The 16106-nt window shown below is 53.0% G+C and overlaps 1 protein-coding gene across 2 annotated transcripts in view; it reads left to right on the top strand.

Moving 5' to 3' along the window:
- Positions 1-12434, top strand: part of KCND3 (potassium voltage-gated channel subfamily D member 3) — a 135158-nt gene extending 122724 nt beyond the window's left edge. The window contains exons 4-8 of one of the 2 annotated variants that reach the window (XM_006763010.2): positions 3897-3998; positions 4388-4477; positions 5830-5886; positions 6893-7140; positions 7728-12434. In XM_006763010.2, coding sequence (XP_006763073.1) covers positions 3897-3998; positions 4388-4477; positions 5830-5886; positions 6893-7140; positions 7728-7929 — 699 coding nt within the window. In that variant the 3' untranslated portion in view covers positions 7930-12434. The remainder of the gene's footprint in view (positions 1-3896; positions 3999-4387; positions 4478-5829; positions 5887-6892; positions 7141-7727) is intronic. The other variant, XM_006763011.2, reaches the window with a different exon arrangement.
- The last annotated feature ends 3672 nt before the right edge of the window (positions 12435-16106 follow it).

Genomic DNA, 16106 nt, shown 5'->3' with positions numbered 1-16106 from the left:
CTCCGCCCCCTCCTCTCCCTTCCCAGGCCCCCTTTGAAGTCAGAGTAAATATCTGTAGTGTTTTCACTTCCCTGGATACTCAGCTTGCCGTACACCTTCTCACCCTGGGCTTCCCTGGAGAGAAGGGAGAGGATGCAGAGGGGCGGGGGAAGGATGGGGGGGGTGCTGCTGCTCCTAGGATCTGAGGCAACGAAGGGGTCCTGGGACGTCGTGGGGCGTGGAGGGGGGCAGGGAGGTCAGCCCAGGCCGCAGACTCAGCTCAGCAGCCACAACGGTGAGCTCAGCCCACAAGCCTCAGCGTCCTGCCGGCTGCTGTTCTCGGGGGTTATTACTGAAATCACTCCCTGTTTGCCTCAGACCGTTCTGAGCCGTGGGACTTGGAGACCAGGGGAGGCAGGGGACAGAGGGGGCACATCTTGGGGTGGCAGTTGGTCCCCATCTCCAGGTCCTGCCCATCTCTTTATTTTACTGGAAATGCTTATTGAGATTATAGACCCACAAGCACTTGTAAGATTATCACAACCAGGGTGTGGACGTTGATACAACTGATCGAATGGGATCCATTAGTCAACCCAATTCAGATTTCTGCTTTAGCTGTTGGGGTGCGTGTGAAGTTTTCTTCAACGTTCTCTCCTCTGTAGGCCTGTGCTTTAGTCCCCACCCCCTTTTATAACCACACCCTCTCACCCCTAACCTCTGAAAACCCTGTCCTCCCTTTACCAGATGTTTCCATTTCAAAAAGGGGGTATGAATGGGCTGTCCACTAGGCAACCTGATCGTTTCGTGTGCATCCAGCTGTTCCTCTGCTGGCTGGGCGGCACCCGTGCGGTGGATGTGCCGGTTTAACCATCGCTGTTGAGGGGCACCTGGGACGAGGCCACTGTGTGTTCTCGGAGGTCAGGCTGCTGTGAACAACCATGTGTAGGTTCCGTGTGAACATTTCTCTGGGGTTCATGCCTGAGAGTGTGGCTGCCTGTTCTGTTTGGGCTTTTCTATTTCTGGGGCAGGAGGTACCCAGTCTCAGGGCCACAGGGTGCTGCAGCCAGACAGCGGGAGGGCTCCCGGGGGGACCGCACCCTCCACCCAGGCCCCTCCACCCCCAGCGACCCCACATCTGCTGAAAGTGCGGCTTCCTGGGATTGGCAGCACGGTTAGAAACTGTCTGACAGGAGCTGAAGTTCCGGGGAGAAGAGGGATGTTCCGGAGGCCACAGTTGTGCTACGAGTAGCAGGTCTGAGCTGGTCTTGCTAGTTCACTGCCTTACCCTGCTCAGTCACTTTCCCGCGCATCTTCCACTTCTTTATCACCCAAGGATACGCTTTTATTGATTTGAGCGGGGGAGAGAGACACACACACACGCACCGGCGTGAGGGAAGCATCCATCGGCTGCCTCCTGTACTCACCCCGACCTGGGATCGAACTCACAACCTAGGTATGTGCCCTGACTGGGAATCGAACCTGCAACCTCGGTGCACAGGACGCAGTGTTCCAAACAGTGGAGCCATGCGGCCAGGGCCGTTTCGTGTCTTTAGAAGAGCCTAGATGACCTCAAACTCTGTTAACTCTCATGTCCTCATGGCCATGGAGGAGTGAGCCCCCTGCAGCGGCTTTATCATCGTGGGTTTTTGTTTTTTTTTAATATATTTCTTTATTGATTTCAGAGAGGAAGGGAGAAAGAGAGAGAGATCAATGATGAGAGAGAATCATTGATCGGCTGCCTCCTGCACGCACACCCTCCACTGTGGATCGAGCCCGAAACCCAGGCATGTGCCCTTGGCCGGAATCGAACCTGGGACCCTTCAGTCCTCAGGCTGACGCTATCCACTGAGCCAAGCCGGCTAGGGCTCATCGTGTGTTTCTGACCCAGATGTGGCTTCCTCCCTCTGGGCCATCACCAGCCCCGCCTGAGCACGCTCGGCCCAAAGCTCTGCTACACGCCAGAGAGAAATGTGCATGAGCACCAGCCTCCGGCCCGCAGGAGCCCAGAGGCAAGCCGGAGCCCCACCCAATTTCAGGTGCTGGGTTTTTCTGTAAACAGTGCAGACCTCTTTATCCTGGGTGGGAAATGATGAAACGCTACAGCACATTTGATGTGACAATCTGCTGCTTTAATGGAGCCCAGGATAAGATAAAATTAAAACAAGTGCCACAGAGGAGAATCTTTCATCTCTGGAAAGTAATGGAGACAGACCCCAGACACCAGGAAGCCGGGCGCCTTGTGGTGTGATCAAGTTATGTAAGGCTGTGATGAGCTTAACACAATCGGGGTTCCATATGCAACTCTCAACTACCAGTCCTCACCCAAAGCAGTACCAGCCGCACCCCGACAAGGGACTGGCTTGAATGGAGATGCTGGGGGGACGGCTGGAGCAGGACCCCAGATGGGGATCGTCCTGGGCTTGGTCTTTGCTCAGAAAGAGAAGAGGGTTACCTGCCCTCCTTTCTCTCCCAGGTGCCCTCTCGTCCTCCCCATCCAGGGGAGCGAGCTGCCTCAGCAGTTAGAGGCAGACCCCCAAGTTCAAGTCCTGGCCTCTTCCCTTCTAGAAGCCAAGACAGGGCGTTGAACTGTCCCTACGGGGATGTGCTGGCCACAGGGCAGCTTCCCAGGAAACGAGGTCGAAGTTGTCCTGCTGGCAGCCTGCTCGGAGCCCCTGCCGCCTGTGGGCAGGCCCAGCTGGGGAGGGGCAAGCAATGGAAACGGCCAGTTTCCCGGGACTCCCCTCCGGCTCGGAGGCCACACTGAAGTTACCTGTGGACTTTCCTGGAGGCAGGAGGGCCCTCTGCCCCAGGGGGGTCTGGGTGCCTGTGGGCTCCTGCTCTCCGGGCTGGGGCCAGGGCTGGGTCTACAAGAGAGCACGCCTCCTGCTTTTTTTCTTTTTTTTTTTTAAATATATATATTTTATTGATTTTTTACAGAGAGGAAGGGGGAGAGATAGTTAGAAACATCGATCAGCTGCCTCCTGCACATCTCCCACTGGGGATATGCCCGCAACCAAGGCACATGCCCCTGACCGCAATCGAACCCAGGACCCTTCAGTCCGCAGGCTGATGCTCTATCCACTGAGCCAAACCGGTTTTGGCCCTGCTTTTTTTCTAAACCAGCAGGAACCCCTCTCCTGGCACCTTCTCCCTCTCCCAAAGCTCTCTCCTCTCCGGCCTCTCTGTGGCCCCTCCTGCTGCCCCGCAAACAGGAGAAAGGCTCGCATGAGATGTCCCTGTCCTCCCGCAGGGCTTCTGTCTGCAAATGCGCTCCACCCTCCCTCTACCACACACACGTGCCCCACGCTTCTCCCACCGACAGGCCAGAGCAAAACAACCAAAGGCAGGCATATGCTGACACATCCGCGCATGCGTCCACTCCCGGACAGACATGCAGTGTACATCCGTCTGTACATCAGTGAGCAAACTCCTGCCCTCGCGGAGTTTATGTTCTGGGGAGAGACAGTAACAAGGTCAGTATACAGGACGTACACACCTGCCTAGTAAGGGCGAAGGAAAGCAGTGTGGAGGCCCGTGTGCACTCTGCTGTTCTCGTGATTAACGGTGCAGGGAGCGCCCTGGCTGTGTCCTTGGGGGGCGCACAGCCTGCGGAGATGAGAAGTAGCCATAGCCGAGTTGATAAAGGTCGGACACCTGGAAGGAGGGGGACGTGGATGAGCGGTGTTCTCCTCCAGGGTGACCCCCCGGCTGCAGAGGCGAGTGGAAACCCCTGGGCACTCCGATCCTGACCCAGCATCAGGCCCAGGGTCTGTGAACGGAGACCCCTGCGGCTGGGAGCAGCAGCCTCCTCCCCCGCCTCCAAATCACCTGGGAGCCCAGCCTCCCTGGGACAGCCTTGGCCCTGGCTCTGTCGGGCTCCCTGTCCTTACACCTCACTCTGTCTCTGCCAATCACAGAAGGCCCGCCTTGCCAGGATCCGTGTGGCCAAGACAGGCAGCTCCAATGCCTACCTGCACAGCAAGCGCAACGGGCTCCTCAACGAGGCTCTGGAACTGATGGTCGGTGCCTGGTGGGCAGTGGAGGGAGGGCCGGGCTGGGAGGTGCCTGGGCGACCCCGGCTGGGAGGTGGAGGGGATGGTGGGCTTGTTTTCTCATGCAAGGGCACCAGCACTCCCTCCCAAAAGCCCCAGTTTGAACCCTGAGATGGACATGTTTCCAAACCGTCCCCAGGTAGCAACCCTCTGCACATACCTCTCCCATGGGATTGTCACCACGACCCCTAAACCAGCTTTAGCCCAAGGACCCCCAGCCCAAAGGCTGGCATGTGCTATGGTGACCCTATAATTTGATTCGCCCAGATTTTTCTAGTGCCCTCCTGCCCTCTGTGGGGAAATGAAGAGGGTGGAGAGGAAGGCTCGCAGCTCTATCCTTGTCTCTCGTCTCACAGGGCACCCCGGAGGAGGAGCATGTGGGCAAGACCACCTCGCTCATCGAGAGCCAGCACCACCACCTGCTGCACTGCCTGGAGAAAACCACTGTGAGTCCCAGCCCCCACCACGCCCCACCCCCCCTTTCAGGGGTCAGAACTCACATCCTCAAGCTGGCCCAGCTTCAGAAGTCAGTCTGTCCCCTTCAGAGTCAAAAGCAGTGATGAGGTCTCTCTCAACCCTCGGGAGGAGGCCCCCGAGGAGTGGGCAGTCACCGAGGTGGGGCCAGCTCTGCCCCACAGCGCACTGAGGCCTCACCGGGCCTCTCCCCACCCTGCACCCGTCCCACGGCCCGTTCTCCATGACTGAGGCTGAGGGCTCTGCCGGTCAGTCTCCCGGCTCCAATGGGCAGAATTTCTAGGCGTTGCTGTGGGCCGCAGAGACGAGTGTCAGGTGGGCCGGCCCTGGTGCTAGGAGATGCCCTGTGGGCTTTTGCCCCTATGTTCCTCTTGCAACAGGAGACAGGGAATCAAGGAGGTAGCACCTGTATGTCCCTAAGCAGGAACCTCATTGGGGCCACTTCCGCTAGTGACCAGCGATTCCAGGCGTTCACTCTGATCGGGTTATTGCTGATAGAGGCATGGTTTCGGGCGACATAGTCGGAATGTGGAATGATGCCTGTGCCTCACCACCAGACTGAAAGGAAGGGCAGTGGGCCACCCTGGACCCTTGGCAACAGAAGTGTTAGGAATAGCGGGGAGGGGAGAGAAGGCAGGAGAGACAAACTGAAACCCTTTCCTGGTCTTGAACCTGTCCCCCAGCGCACTGCAGGCAGGGGCTCAGCACATAGGCAGGACTTCCCACACCCAAGGTCCCGCCTCCCCAGCAGGGGGTAGAGGTCAGAGGGCACGTATGAGTCAATGTGGACACTGGATGGCAGCAGAGCCCAATGAGGACTTCCAGATGGGGAGGTGCCCTGGAACCCCGTTTGCAGACTTAGCAAATATTCCTTAGTGTCAACCTGTATGCGCGTATCTAGGATTTCTCTCAGACTCAGAGCTTGCCAAAGGGACGGGCCCGGCCCCGACTGCCCTTTCCAAGTGCATGTGCCGGGTAGAATGGGTGAAATTATTTGGGTTTGAAGAGCTGGAATGTTGGCATTGAAGAAAGATATGGGGGGGTCCAGGGATGGAATGCTGGCATCAGAGTAGAACAGAATGCTGAATTTGAGGGGCGAATGTCGGATTGTGGGGGTGGGACATTGCCATGAGAGAGATGGAATGCTGGGATGGAAGGAATGAACTGGGGTTTGAGCAGGGTCATGCTGGAACAAAGGAGGGGGAATGCTGGGAGCAGGGGCTGGAATGCTGGGACCAGAGACTGAACGTCATCTCTGAGCTTGGGAATGCCGGAATGTACAATCAAAGGTGTTTTTATCTTCTGTTGGCATGTGATCCTGTAGGGGTTGTCCTATCTTGTGGATGATCCCCTGTTGTCTGTACGAACGTCCACCATCAAGGTATAACTTTTTAAAAATTAATCGATGTTCCTTTCTCTGATTCTTTGAGTCTGTGGAGTCTCCTCTTCCCCTGGTCTGGTTCTCTGCATGTGCTGCTGACTCCCGGGGCCGCTCCTCCCATGGCCTCATTCCGCTCACTCAGCTTCCAGTGTTTCGTGAACTCCCAGCTGCCTTCCTGAATCCCTGACAGCCTCCCCCAGGGGCGGGGAGGGTGGAGGACCACGGCCCCACGCTGTGCCCTGGAAGTGCCCAGGCCGCATCGGGCCGCCTCCCCAGCTCCGTGGGGACTGCTGGTGTCGGTCCCTGAACTGTTCTCGTGCTCCCTCCCGTCAGACTCCTCCGCGCGCTGGCGGCCTTGGCCTGATCGTTAGTGCCACAGATGTCTAGTCACCTTGGCAAACAGCCATTTCTCATTTCTCTTGAGCCCCATCTGATGGCCTCTCGTCAGGAGGCTGTTGGCAATCCCTTCCCACGCTTACCCTTGACTTAGGGAACCCTGTGCCCCCAGCTAGTCATATCCCCTAATCAGGTGCGGGAAACAGTAATGACATGACCCTGACAGCTTGAGCACAAAGCCCTCCCAATTCTGAGAGTAATCAGTGCCTTTCTCAGCTTCTGTCTCACGCCCACCCAAGATTCCTGAGGATCTCCCTGTTCAGTCCAGAAAAGACAATCTAGCACCCCCCCTAACCCCCCACAGCAGCGCCTCCCTCCCTGCCACCCGGGGTCCTGTGTGGAGCCTGTAGAGTAAGTCCCACCTCTGCTTCCAGCTCTGCCGATGCCACTAAAGCCCCCCGTGCCCTGCACCCATCAGCGCCGAGTACACCTCACCACCACTTACAGTCCCCACCCTTCCACCTGACGCCAGGGCTGCCCATAGAACTGTCCTCTTCCTTTGATGCCTGTCTGTGCCCCAGGCAGCTGGGAGGCCTTCTCTCCGGGCCGGACAGAGACAGGCAGCCATCCCAAGTCTGGGGGCTCATCCCCCTCCTCCTGCTCCCCACAGAACCACGAGTTCATAGACGAGCAGATGTATGAGCAGAACTGCCTGGAGAGCTCGATGCAGAACTACCCGTCCACGAGAAGCCCCTCGCTGTCCAGCCACCAGGGCCTCACGACCACCTGCTGCTCCCGTCGCAGTAAGAAGACCACACACCTGCCCAACTCCAACCTGCCGGCCACCCGCCTGCGCAGCATGCAGGAGCTCAGCACCATCCACATCCAGGGCAGCGAGCAGCCCTCCCTCACCACCAGGTGGGCCTTCAGCCTCCGGAGCACCCTGGCCCTCTGCGCCCCCCTTGTCCTGACAAGTTAACCCAAAGGCTCTGGGGGTTACTGTAGCAGACTTAGGCCCAATGTGTGCTTAGATACCAGAAAAAAACCTCCCCCCAAAATCCACAAATGACCTATCCCAGTGCGAAGAATGGACCAAGAAAATAATGCTCACAACTGTGTCCAGCACAGCTTATCCCAGGCTGGTTTTGAATCTCAGACTGCCTTTCCCTCCTTTCTCTGCATATATCTGTCCACCCCCGCCCCCTCCGGTGAACTGCAAGGAACTCTGGGAAAGCAACAGTCGAATGCCACGAACGATAGGCAAACCCCCCACCAGAGGGAAGACATGTCCTTTGAGTCCAAAGCCAATATCCAGGATTTGCAGTTGTTGGTGGCTTAGGCCTAATCATGGGAATGAGTAATTACGGGCTGATGCCCAAAGCAGTCAGAGGCAGGCTGAAGGCTCCTCCTGGTTTCTATGAGCTACAGATGGGGGGGGGGGCGGGGGCCTTTGGGACGCTAGCAAGAGCCACCATCCTCAACTCACTCTTTTATTTTTATCCTAGTCGCTCCAGCCTTAATCTGAAAGCAGACGACGGACTGAGACCAAACTGCAAAACGTCCCAGATCACCACAGCCATCATCAGCATCCCCACTCCCCCAGCGCTAACCCCCGAGGGGGAGAGCCGGCCACCCCCTGCCAGCCCCGGCCCCAACACGAACATTCCTGCCATAGCCAGCAACGTCGTCAAGGTCTCCGCCTTGTAAAACCACCGGACACAGGGCCATGTGGGCAGTGGGAGTGAAGCGGCTGGCATGTTGGTGGATGGCCACCGGACCATCCCGTCCCCTTCTCCCTGCCCCCTCCCCAGCACCGAAACTCATGCCTGGGAGGAACAAGAGCAGCAGAGGGGCCCCAAGGTTCACTGGCGTGGACACAGCCCTGTGGTCCTGCCTCCCAGGGGCCAGAGGAAGGGAGGGTAGGGGATGGGAAGTGGGGGCAGAGGCTGCCGCATGCCGGGTCAGGGCCTGGAGGGGGAGCCTCAGACCAAATAGCAGTTGCTTCTGGAGACCCCAGTGAGGAAAACAGGAGACCGAGAGCAGCATAGAGGCCCAACTGACACATGCAAAACAGGAAGAAAATATAACACTGTGTATCTAAGCACCTTTTCAAGGCTCTTAATGGATAATATTTATTCAGGGGAAAAGGTGGAAAACAAAAACACCAACGGATTTTTGTGCACCGTTTTTCTCCATGGACCCAGTACCTTTGAACCAAAACAACGCATTTTGTGAGGTTTGGTTTTGTGTGTGTGTGTTTTTTCCTCCTTTTATAGCAAAAGCTTTTAGGCTAAGCAGCCAGTTACTGCTGAGTTGTCTCTCCATCCCCCCAGGTGGGTGAGGTCAGCGGAGCCTGGCCCCCATTGCCCTGCCGACCTGCAGAGCTGCCATGACCACACAGCAACACGTCCCCTGTCTGTCCGTCCCCTCTGTCTCCGTCTCTCTCTGCTTCACCCCTGGCTGTTTGTCCGTTGTCCAGCGTCTGTGTCTACATGGACCCTGGTGGCCCCGAGACATGCCAGGGAAGCCTCCCCATGCAGGCACCTGCAGCTGAGTGCCTGGAAGTGGTGCGTGTGGATGCAGCTGGGGAAGAGGGAGGAGGGAAGCCCCTGCAAGAACCCAGTGCTCCCCTGGAGGCGGGACCACGGGTGTCCCCGTTTCCATGTCTGGCTTAGAAGGAGAATGACCAGATCTATCACACTGGGATATTGAACACGGAATCAACCTGCGCATGGCACATGCCAGTGGAGAAGACAGAAGAGCCAGGGCTCGCCGCCGCCCATGGCTCCCACCATCAAGCCCACCCACAGCTACGCCAGAGGCCACTTCCCTGCAGAGGGCGGCGGTGCAAGGACCACAGGCTGCACCAACGTGCGAAAGGAAGATTCTCGATGATCCTTACCTGGTCTGAAAGGTGTCCTGAGTTCTGAAGTCTTCAGGCCTAATGTCCCTGGAGACCCCCAGAGTGGGGGCGCTTCGTGCAGGTGAGGGGGTGAAGATTATTCCTGGGAACCTGGGCGCTTCTGTTCCGGTGGCTCTGCAGTCCTCTCCGCTTGCACTGCTGATAGCAGACCCCGACCCCCAGCGGCCCTACTGCAGCCCTCTCGCCTGCGCGCTGAGATCCAGCAGCTCTCAGGAGCTCCGTGGCCACTCTCCAGCTGAGTGACTAGCTGTGTAACTAGGCCAGGAATCTGCCCACCACGGCCGTGTAGGTGCGTTTCACCGGCCAGGAGCCTGAGAACACCTTGGGTGGGCTTCCCTGTGAACCCTGCTCTAGTGACCCTGTACAGCAGGGAAGACAGAGGGCTAGGGTGGCCCCTAACTGGAAGGGGGGCCGAGGAGAGGGAGCCTCCCACCTTTATCTCCTTTGCTAACCTCATCGACCAGATTTCCCCCGAACACGAGAATGGGTGGTGCTGGCCCTCTGAGCTTACGGCTGAAAAGCTTTTCAACAGGAATTCGTGTACACACCCACCCGGAACACACCTGAGAATAAGTACGCAAGTCCATCGCTTCACACACGAGGGCAGGCAGAGGGCCTGGCTGGGCTCCGTTCAGAGAGCAGGCAGAGGACCAGAAAAGGAAGTTTTCTTTTGAAAGAATGGACAATGGAACAGAGCTAGGAATGTCTAGATATCCAAGTTTACATCCTGGGAACTGAGAGGGATACGGGATCAAGACGCAAATAAGAACACTTGCTTACACAGTCACACTGCCGGCGTGTGAGAAAGGTCCTCCCAGGGCCAGAGCAACGCCTCACCCAACCCAGGATGTCCCATCCTGCACGGGGAGCACACTGTGTCCCCACAAATTAACACGCCAATTGTAATCACCACATCCCAGATGACTTCCCATTTCTGATCCTAATGAACTCGATGCTTGTATTCCTCCAGCTTCATCTCCAAGCCCCGCACTCGGCCAGTTCCTAGAACCGGCAGCTTAGACTCTCCCTTTGCCCTGCCCGGCGGGGTGGCCTTCGCCAGGAGACCCGCTTGCCTCTGGTCCAAGGACGCCGCCATCCAACCGAGGAAGTGGCTCATCTACTCTTACAGAGTCCAGCCAGACCGCGCTGCTGCGTCTGGACGGAAACGGAAACGAGGCCAGTGTGCTGAGCGGCCTCGTCGGTCCCGCGCACTGGCCCGTGACCGGAGAACCAGATGTCAGGGTCTTCCGTGCAATGGCTTTCTGGTGCAATGGCCTTGAGCTTCCATCGCTCATCGATCACTTCAGCATAGTAGGACCCCGAACCACCTGCCCCACTCAGCATTCAAGAGGTTAAAAAGAAGCCAACCAATAGGCCACATTCAGATGCATGGAAACCTGGGAAATAAAGTACTGAGAGCCTATCAGAACTAGAGGAGGCTAAAGACGCTTCTGTAGGTCAGAGAAAGCTGAAGCCCAGGGGAATTAAATGACTTGCTCCAGGTCATGCAGTCACTTAATGTCAGAGCTGGGACCAGAGCACAGGTCCCTCGGCTGTCCGTCCATCCAGTGCTTTTCCCCACTGCCTGGCAGAGCAGCGATGCCTTGAGAAGAGCCATCAGAGAGTAATGCTGTAACGACAGGCCTGACCTTACGCAGATGTCAGCACTGCATGGACACAGCCCTCAGAAAGCACCGGACTCTGCTACTACAAACCAGCCCCTGGACACCACCACTCCCTGGGCAGAGCTGGCCCGGACAGTCGACTCTGAGAAGCAGGTGTTTGTCAAATGCTCTCTTCCCAGTGCAGAGCGGGCATGGACATTTCAGCGCCTACCTGCGGGGTCCTCTGGTCCCGACTGCGACCTCTGGTGTAGGTCAGGCACTAAATCCTGGATGGGCAGGAAGAAGCTGAGTGACCTCCGCGTTCACACGGCACAACTGTGACTGAAGCCAGGGCTCTGTCCTCCACGTCACGTTGCATTACTTGGAGGCTTGCTTATATTTTTAGCACCTGGATGTCAAGGGTGGTGATTACACGTGAGCAGACATTCCATTCAGAACCACCCTGAGCCAGGACCGCCCCTCCCCCCTCTTTCGTCCCCTATTTTCATAACTAATGTTGAGCTCAGGACTAACTGCATAGAATCCTGTTGACAAGGCCAGACATGCTCAGTGACAGTTGAACACAACTGTCTACAATCACACAGGAGTATAAGGCCAGCAAGTAGAAAGTGAAATTAAGAAAAAGAACCTGAACAGAATGTAAAGTGGACAGATTGTGCTCATCTATACTAACAAAAAGTCAACTTGTGGACATGCTGAGGACTTTACCCAGTTTTCAAACTAGGATTCCCACAGTTCAGGATCATGTCACTTACTAGAATACAAGCAGGGGAAGTGTCCATTAAAACATGTACCAGGATTTTGTTCCTTTTTAAAAAAAAAACAATCTGCACAGGTAATCACTGAAATTGAACTAAACTTAGATCTTGGGGTTATGAATCAATTCCAGTGGTCCAGACACCCTTACTGCAACTACCAGGTAACTAACTGCAAGGCAGAAAACTCAGTGCTGGGATCTTAGATTACTAAGGCGGTATCATTTGCGAAGCTTTAAAACGACTGGATGAAAGAGAAATTGTTACCCTCGGAGCCCAAACAGCATCATGAAAAGCATCATTCGAATGAACAGAAAGTGGTTATCAGCAAAAGAAACAGCTGAAGGGGTTCCTTTTCAGTCTTGTTTTCTATTTAGAATGTTCTATGTTCTTTTCATCATGTGTGGGATGACATCTGTCTTAGCAGGTTACTTAACTACACTGGATGATGTCACTCCAACCAGGGCAGGGCACCGACTCAAGTCCTGGGGCTCCTTGGACCAACAGACTATTTTGCAAACCTGGGAGGTGGGAGGGATGGTATATTTTTGATAACCAGACATTCCAATGTAATGTTTTCCTTAGCAGTCACTCCCCCCCCCCGCCACCAATTAATGTTATCGTGAAAAATATCAAGTGTGTTCTTTTCTATTTTCGTATAATAAATGGGCTTTGCTTACCAACATCACAATGGCAAAGAAGAACTACTGTACAAAACTGCAGGAAGATAAACATGTGAAAACTTTCTATGGAAAAAAAAAGAGAAAAAAGTACTGAGTTTCCTGTCGTCTTCTTTTGAAACTGTAGTGCGTATGTTACAACGTGTATCATTTACAGTATTGAGTCACGTGCCACTGCTGTACCGGATGTATCCAATCTGGATTAAACTATGTGCCACAAACCCTAAAATGATTGTTTATTTTAATACCAATTCTCCTGCTATCCACTAGAAAAAAAGGGTTATCTAAACAAAGGGATACTTTCAACCTTGCTAGAGAAGTCACAGCACATGAAACTACTATATTGTCTGACAACGGTAATCAGGGGGAAACAATTTTAAGTCAGAGTCTCAGAAAGGTGCTTAAAAGCCTAGTCTGATCTTCCCTCCCCGCCCTCCCTCAACTCGAGCACCTCCTCCGACGTCCATGGCAGTTCTCACCTGCTGGCATCTTTCATCACGGATATTCGCCAACAGGAAAAGCATGACTCATTTGTCAACAGCTCTGCTCTGAGGCCCAGCCCTGTATTATTGAGAGAAATTCTACTGGTTCTAAGAATACAGAGTATATACTCCTTCATCTAAGGGGCAGAGGTGGGGAACATCCGGCCTCTGGGCCATATAAGGCATGTGAAATCATTGGGTCTGGCCCTGCCAAGGGATTAGGGGCGAGTTAATTAAATGTTTGACCAAATATAGCAGGTTAATTTTTAAGTTGATAATTTTGTAGGGCCCACAAATGATGTTATAAATATCCAAATGGCCCTCAACAGAAAAAGAGGTTCCCCACCCCTGATCTATTTAAGCCAAGGACTCAAACTAAAAAAGCTCAAATTGCCCTGGCCAGTTTTGCTCAGTGGCTAGAGCGTCGGCTGGAGAACTGAAAGGTCCCAGGTTCGATTCTGGTCAAGAGCACGTGCCCAGGTTGGGGGCTCGACCCCCAGTGGCGGGGGGGGGGCGTGCAGGAGGCAGCTGATCAATGATTCTCTCTCATCATGGAGGTTTCTCTTTCTTCCTTTTCCTTCCTCTCTGAAATCAATGAAAATATATTTTAAAAAATTTTTTAAAAAAGCTCAAACTTAAGGGCTGTATAGAGTACAGCAAAAAGCTTGGGAACCCGGGAACAGAGCTCGAGTTTAGGTTCCATCACTTACTTACATGACTCCATGTCAATCACTTTTCTCTTGGCCTCAGTCTGCTTCCTCATCTTAAACATGGGGGACTTGGATGAGGCATCCCGAAGATCTGCTGTAACCTTAATAATTCTGATTCAGGTAGTGAGAGCAACAGGCATTTTCATGTCACCATGATGTGGCAACAACTATGGGAATCCTTTTAATTTCCCCACAACAACCACATCCCAAAGAAAACTAACAGAAAAGGAACATTAGGGCAAATGCATGATGCCGCAAGGCCCTAGGCCAGCCATGGGCAAACTACGGCCTGCCCGGCCCGTTTGAAATGAATAAAACTAAAAAAAAAATAAACCGTACCCTTTTATGTAATGATGTTTACTTTGAATTTATATTAGTTCACACAAACACTCCATCCATGCTGTTGTTCCGGCCCTCCGGTCCAGTTTAAGAACCCACCGTGGCCCTTGAGTCAAAAAGTTTGCCCACCCCTGCTAGGCTGTGAAATTCATTTCAATCACAGATGCTCATATCCTTATCACCCACTAGGTGTCACTACAGACCCATAACTCAAATGATCTGTAGAAAAAGTAACTGGAAACCAGATGTGCTTTGAGCAGCATGTGCTCTTTTCATTAAAAAGCAGTGTTAACTGGGACACACACACTTGTTCACAGAGGCACCAAATAATAAACACTTTGCCAAGACAAGAGAATCACCCTGTGCCCTGGAGGGTGTGGCTCGGTTGGTTGGAGCATTAACCTGGCACCAAGAGGTCGCAGGTTCAATTCCCAGCCAGGGCACATGCCCAAATTGCAGGCTCAGTCCCCAATAGGGGGTGTGCAGGAGACAGCCAATTCATGTTTCTCAGACTCTCCCTCTCCCTTCCTCTCTCTAAAAAAAAATCAATAAAAACACACTTTAAAAAAAGAGAATCGCCTTGTGATGGAGTTCCAGTATCAGCTGTGACTATCACAAATATAATTTTACTTTTTAAGATTAACAGGTTTATTTACATTTAGGGGAAGAAAAAACCCTAAAACTTCAAACTACTCCCTTTTCTCATACGAGTTGGTCCACAAGTACCCTAACTCCTCCTCCAGCTATCTTTTGTATTTGAAGGCTGAAGCTTACCTTTAAACCGTGTTTTTAAAAGATTAGTAAATTTTACTCAAGCTACTTTAGAAAATATTGCTTTAAAATTACCCCAAATCATAATTTATATTCTAAGTCGGAATTATCCAGAGCAGGTTGCCCAAAGATTTGTTACCACCACCAGCCCAACTTAAATTAGATTAAGCCCAACTTGAAAAGCTGTCGTCAGATATTTAACCCATTCACACAAGTTACCTGCATTTATAAAGACTCTCTAGTCACAAAATAATTCTTTGCCCTAGCCAGAAAGTATTTTCTCTTATTAGTAATATAGAATTAGATCTTAGAACTGGAAGGGGCCCTAAAAGTCTTCTAGTCCAGCTTCCTCATTTTATTTATGAGAACTCTGGAACCTGAGCTGTTTAAATGACTGGTATAAGGTAAAAAGGTAGGTAGCACAATGCTCTTTACACAAAACATTCTCAAGTGAATTCACCTAAAACAGATTACAGGGACATGCACCTAGACCAGTGGTCGGCAAACTGCGGCTCGTGAGCCACATGCGGCTCTTTGGCCCCTGAGTGTGGCTCTTCCACAAAATACCGACTTCTACACATGGGCCATGAAGTTTCAATCGCACTGTACGTGCGTGCCCACACATGGTATTTTGTGAAGAGCCACACTCAAGGGGCCAAAGAGCCGTATGTGGCTCGCGAGCTGCAGTTTGCCAACCACTGACCTAGACTGATAACTGCCAGCAGTCTTTCCCACACACACAGATTCTTTCCACAGCCACCACTGCACCCCTTATTCAGGAAGGCTTTGGCTAAGATTTTCCTAGCAAACCCAATGGAAAATGAAACAATTATTAAAATTTTCTTGTTATGCATATGCTCACCTCCAGCTTATCCTATATAATAAAAGGCTAATATGCAAATCAACCAAACAGCAGAACAATTGGTCACTATGATGCACACTGACCACCAGGGGGACAGACGCCCAATGCAGGAGCTGTCCCCTGGTGGTCAGTGTGCTCCCACCACCTCCACGGCAGCGCTAAGGCTGTACAACTGAGACATCCCCCAAGGACTCCCGGACTGCGAGAGGATGCAGGCCAGGCTGAGAGACCTCCCCCGCAACCCCCCAGCCACCCCCAGTGCATGAAATTCGTGCACTGGGCCTCTAGTTTTTTATTTATATATTTTTTAAAAAGCGCTTTTTCGTGGCGCCTCAGAGGCTGTTGGCTGCTTCAGGATGAAGGTAGGAGGAAAAAAAAAAGACAAACACAAAATACAACAAACCTTAAAAGAGAATCCAATTAATTCTGAAACTAATGGGTAACCTCATTTCTTTTTTTTTTTTTTTAAATATATTTTATTGATTTTTTACAGAGAGGAAGGGAGAGAGATAGTTAGAAACATCGATGAGAGAGAAACATCGATCCGCTGCCTCCTGCACATCTCCCACTGGGGATGTGCCCGCAACCCAGGTACTCGCCCTTGACCGGAATCGAACCTGGGAACTTTCAGTCCGCAGGCCAATGCTCTATCCACTGAGCCAAACCGGTTTCGGCCTCATTTCTAATTAAGATGCAGCAGTGCTCTATTTAAAATCCCCTAGCAATGACAAACTGCA

Source organism: Myotis davidii, unplaced genomic scaffold, assembly GCF_000327345.1.
Source record: "Myotis davidii unplaced genomic scaffold, ASM32734v1 scaffold217, whole genome shotgun sequence".
Lineage (NCBI taxonomy): Eukaryota > Metazoa > Chordata > Mammalia > Chiroptera > Vespertilionidae > Myotis > Myotis davidii.
Note: the sequence above shows the minus strand (reverse complement) of the source record. Positions and strands in the feature narration are given on the sequence as shown.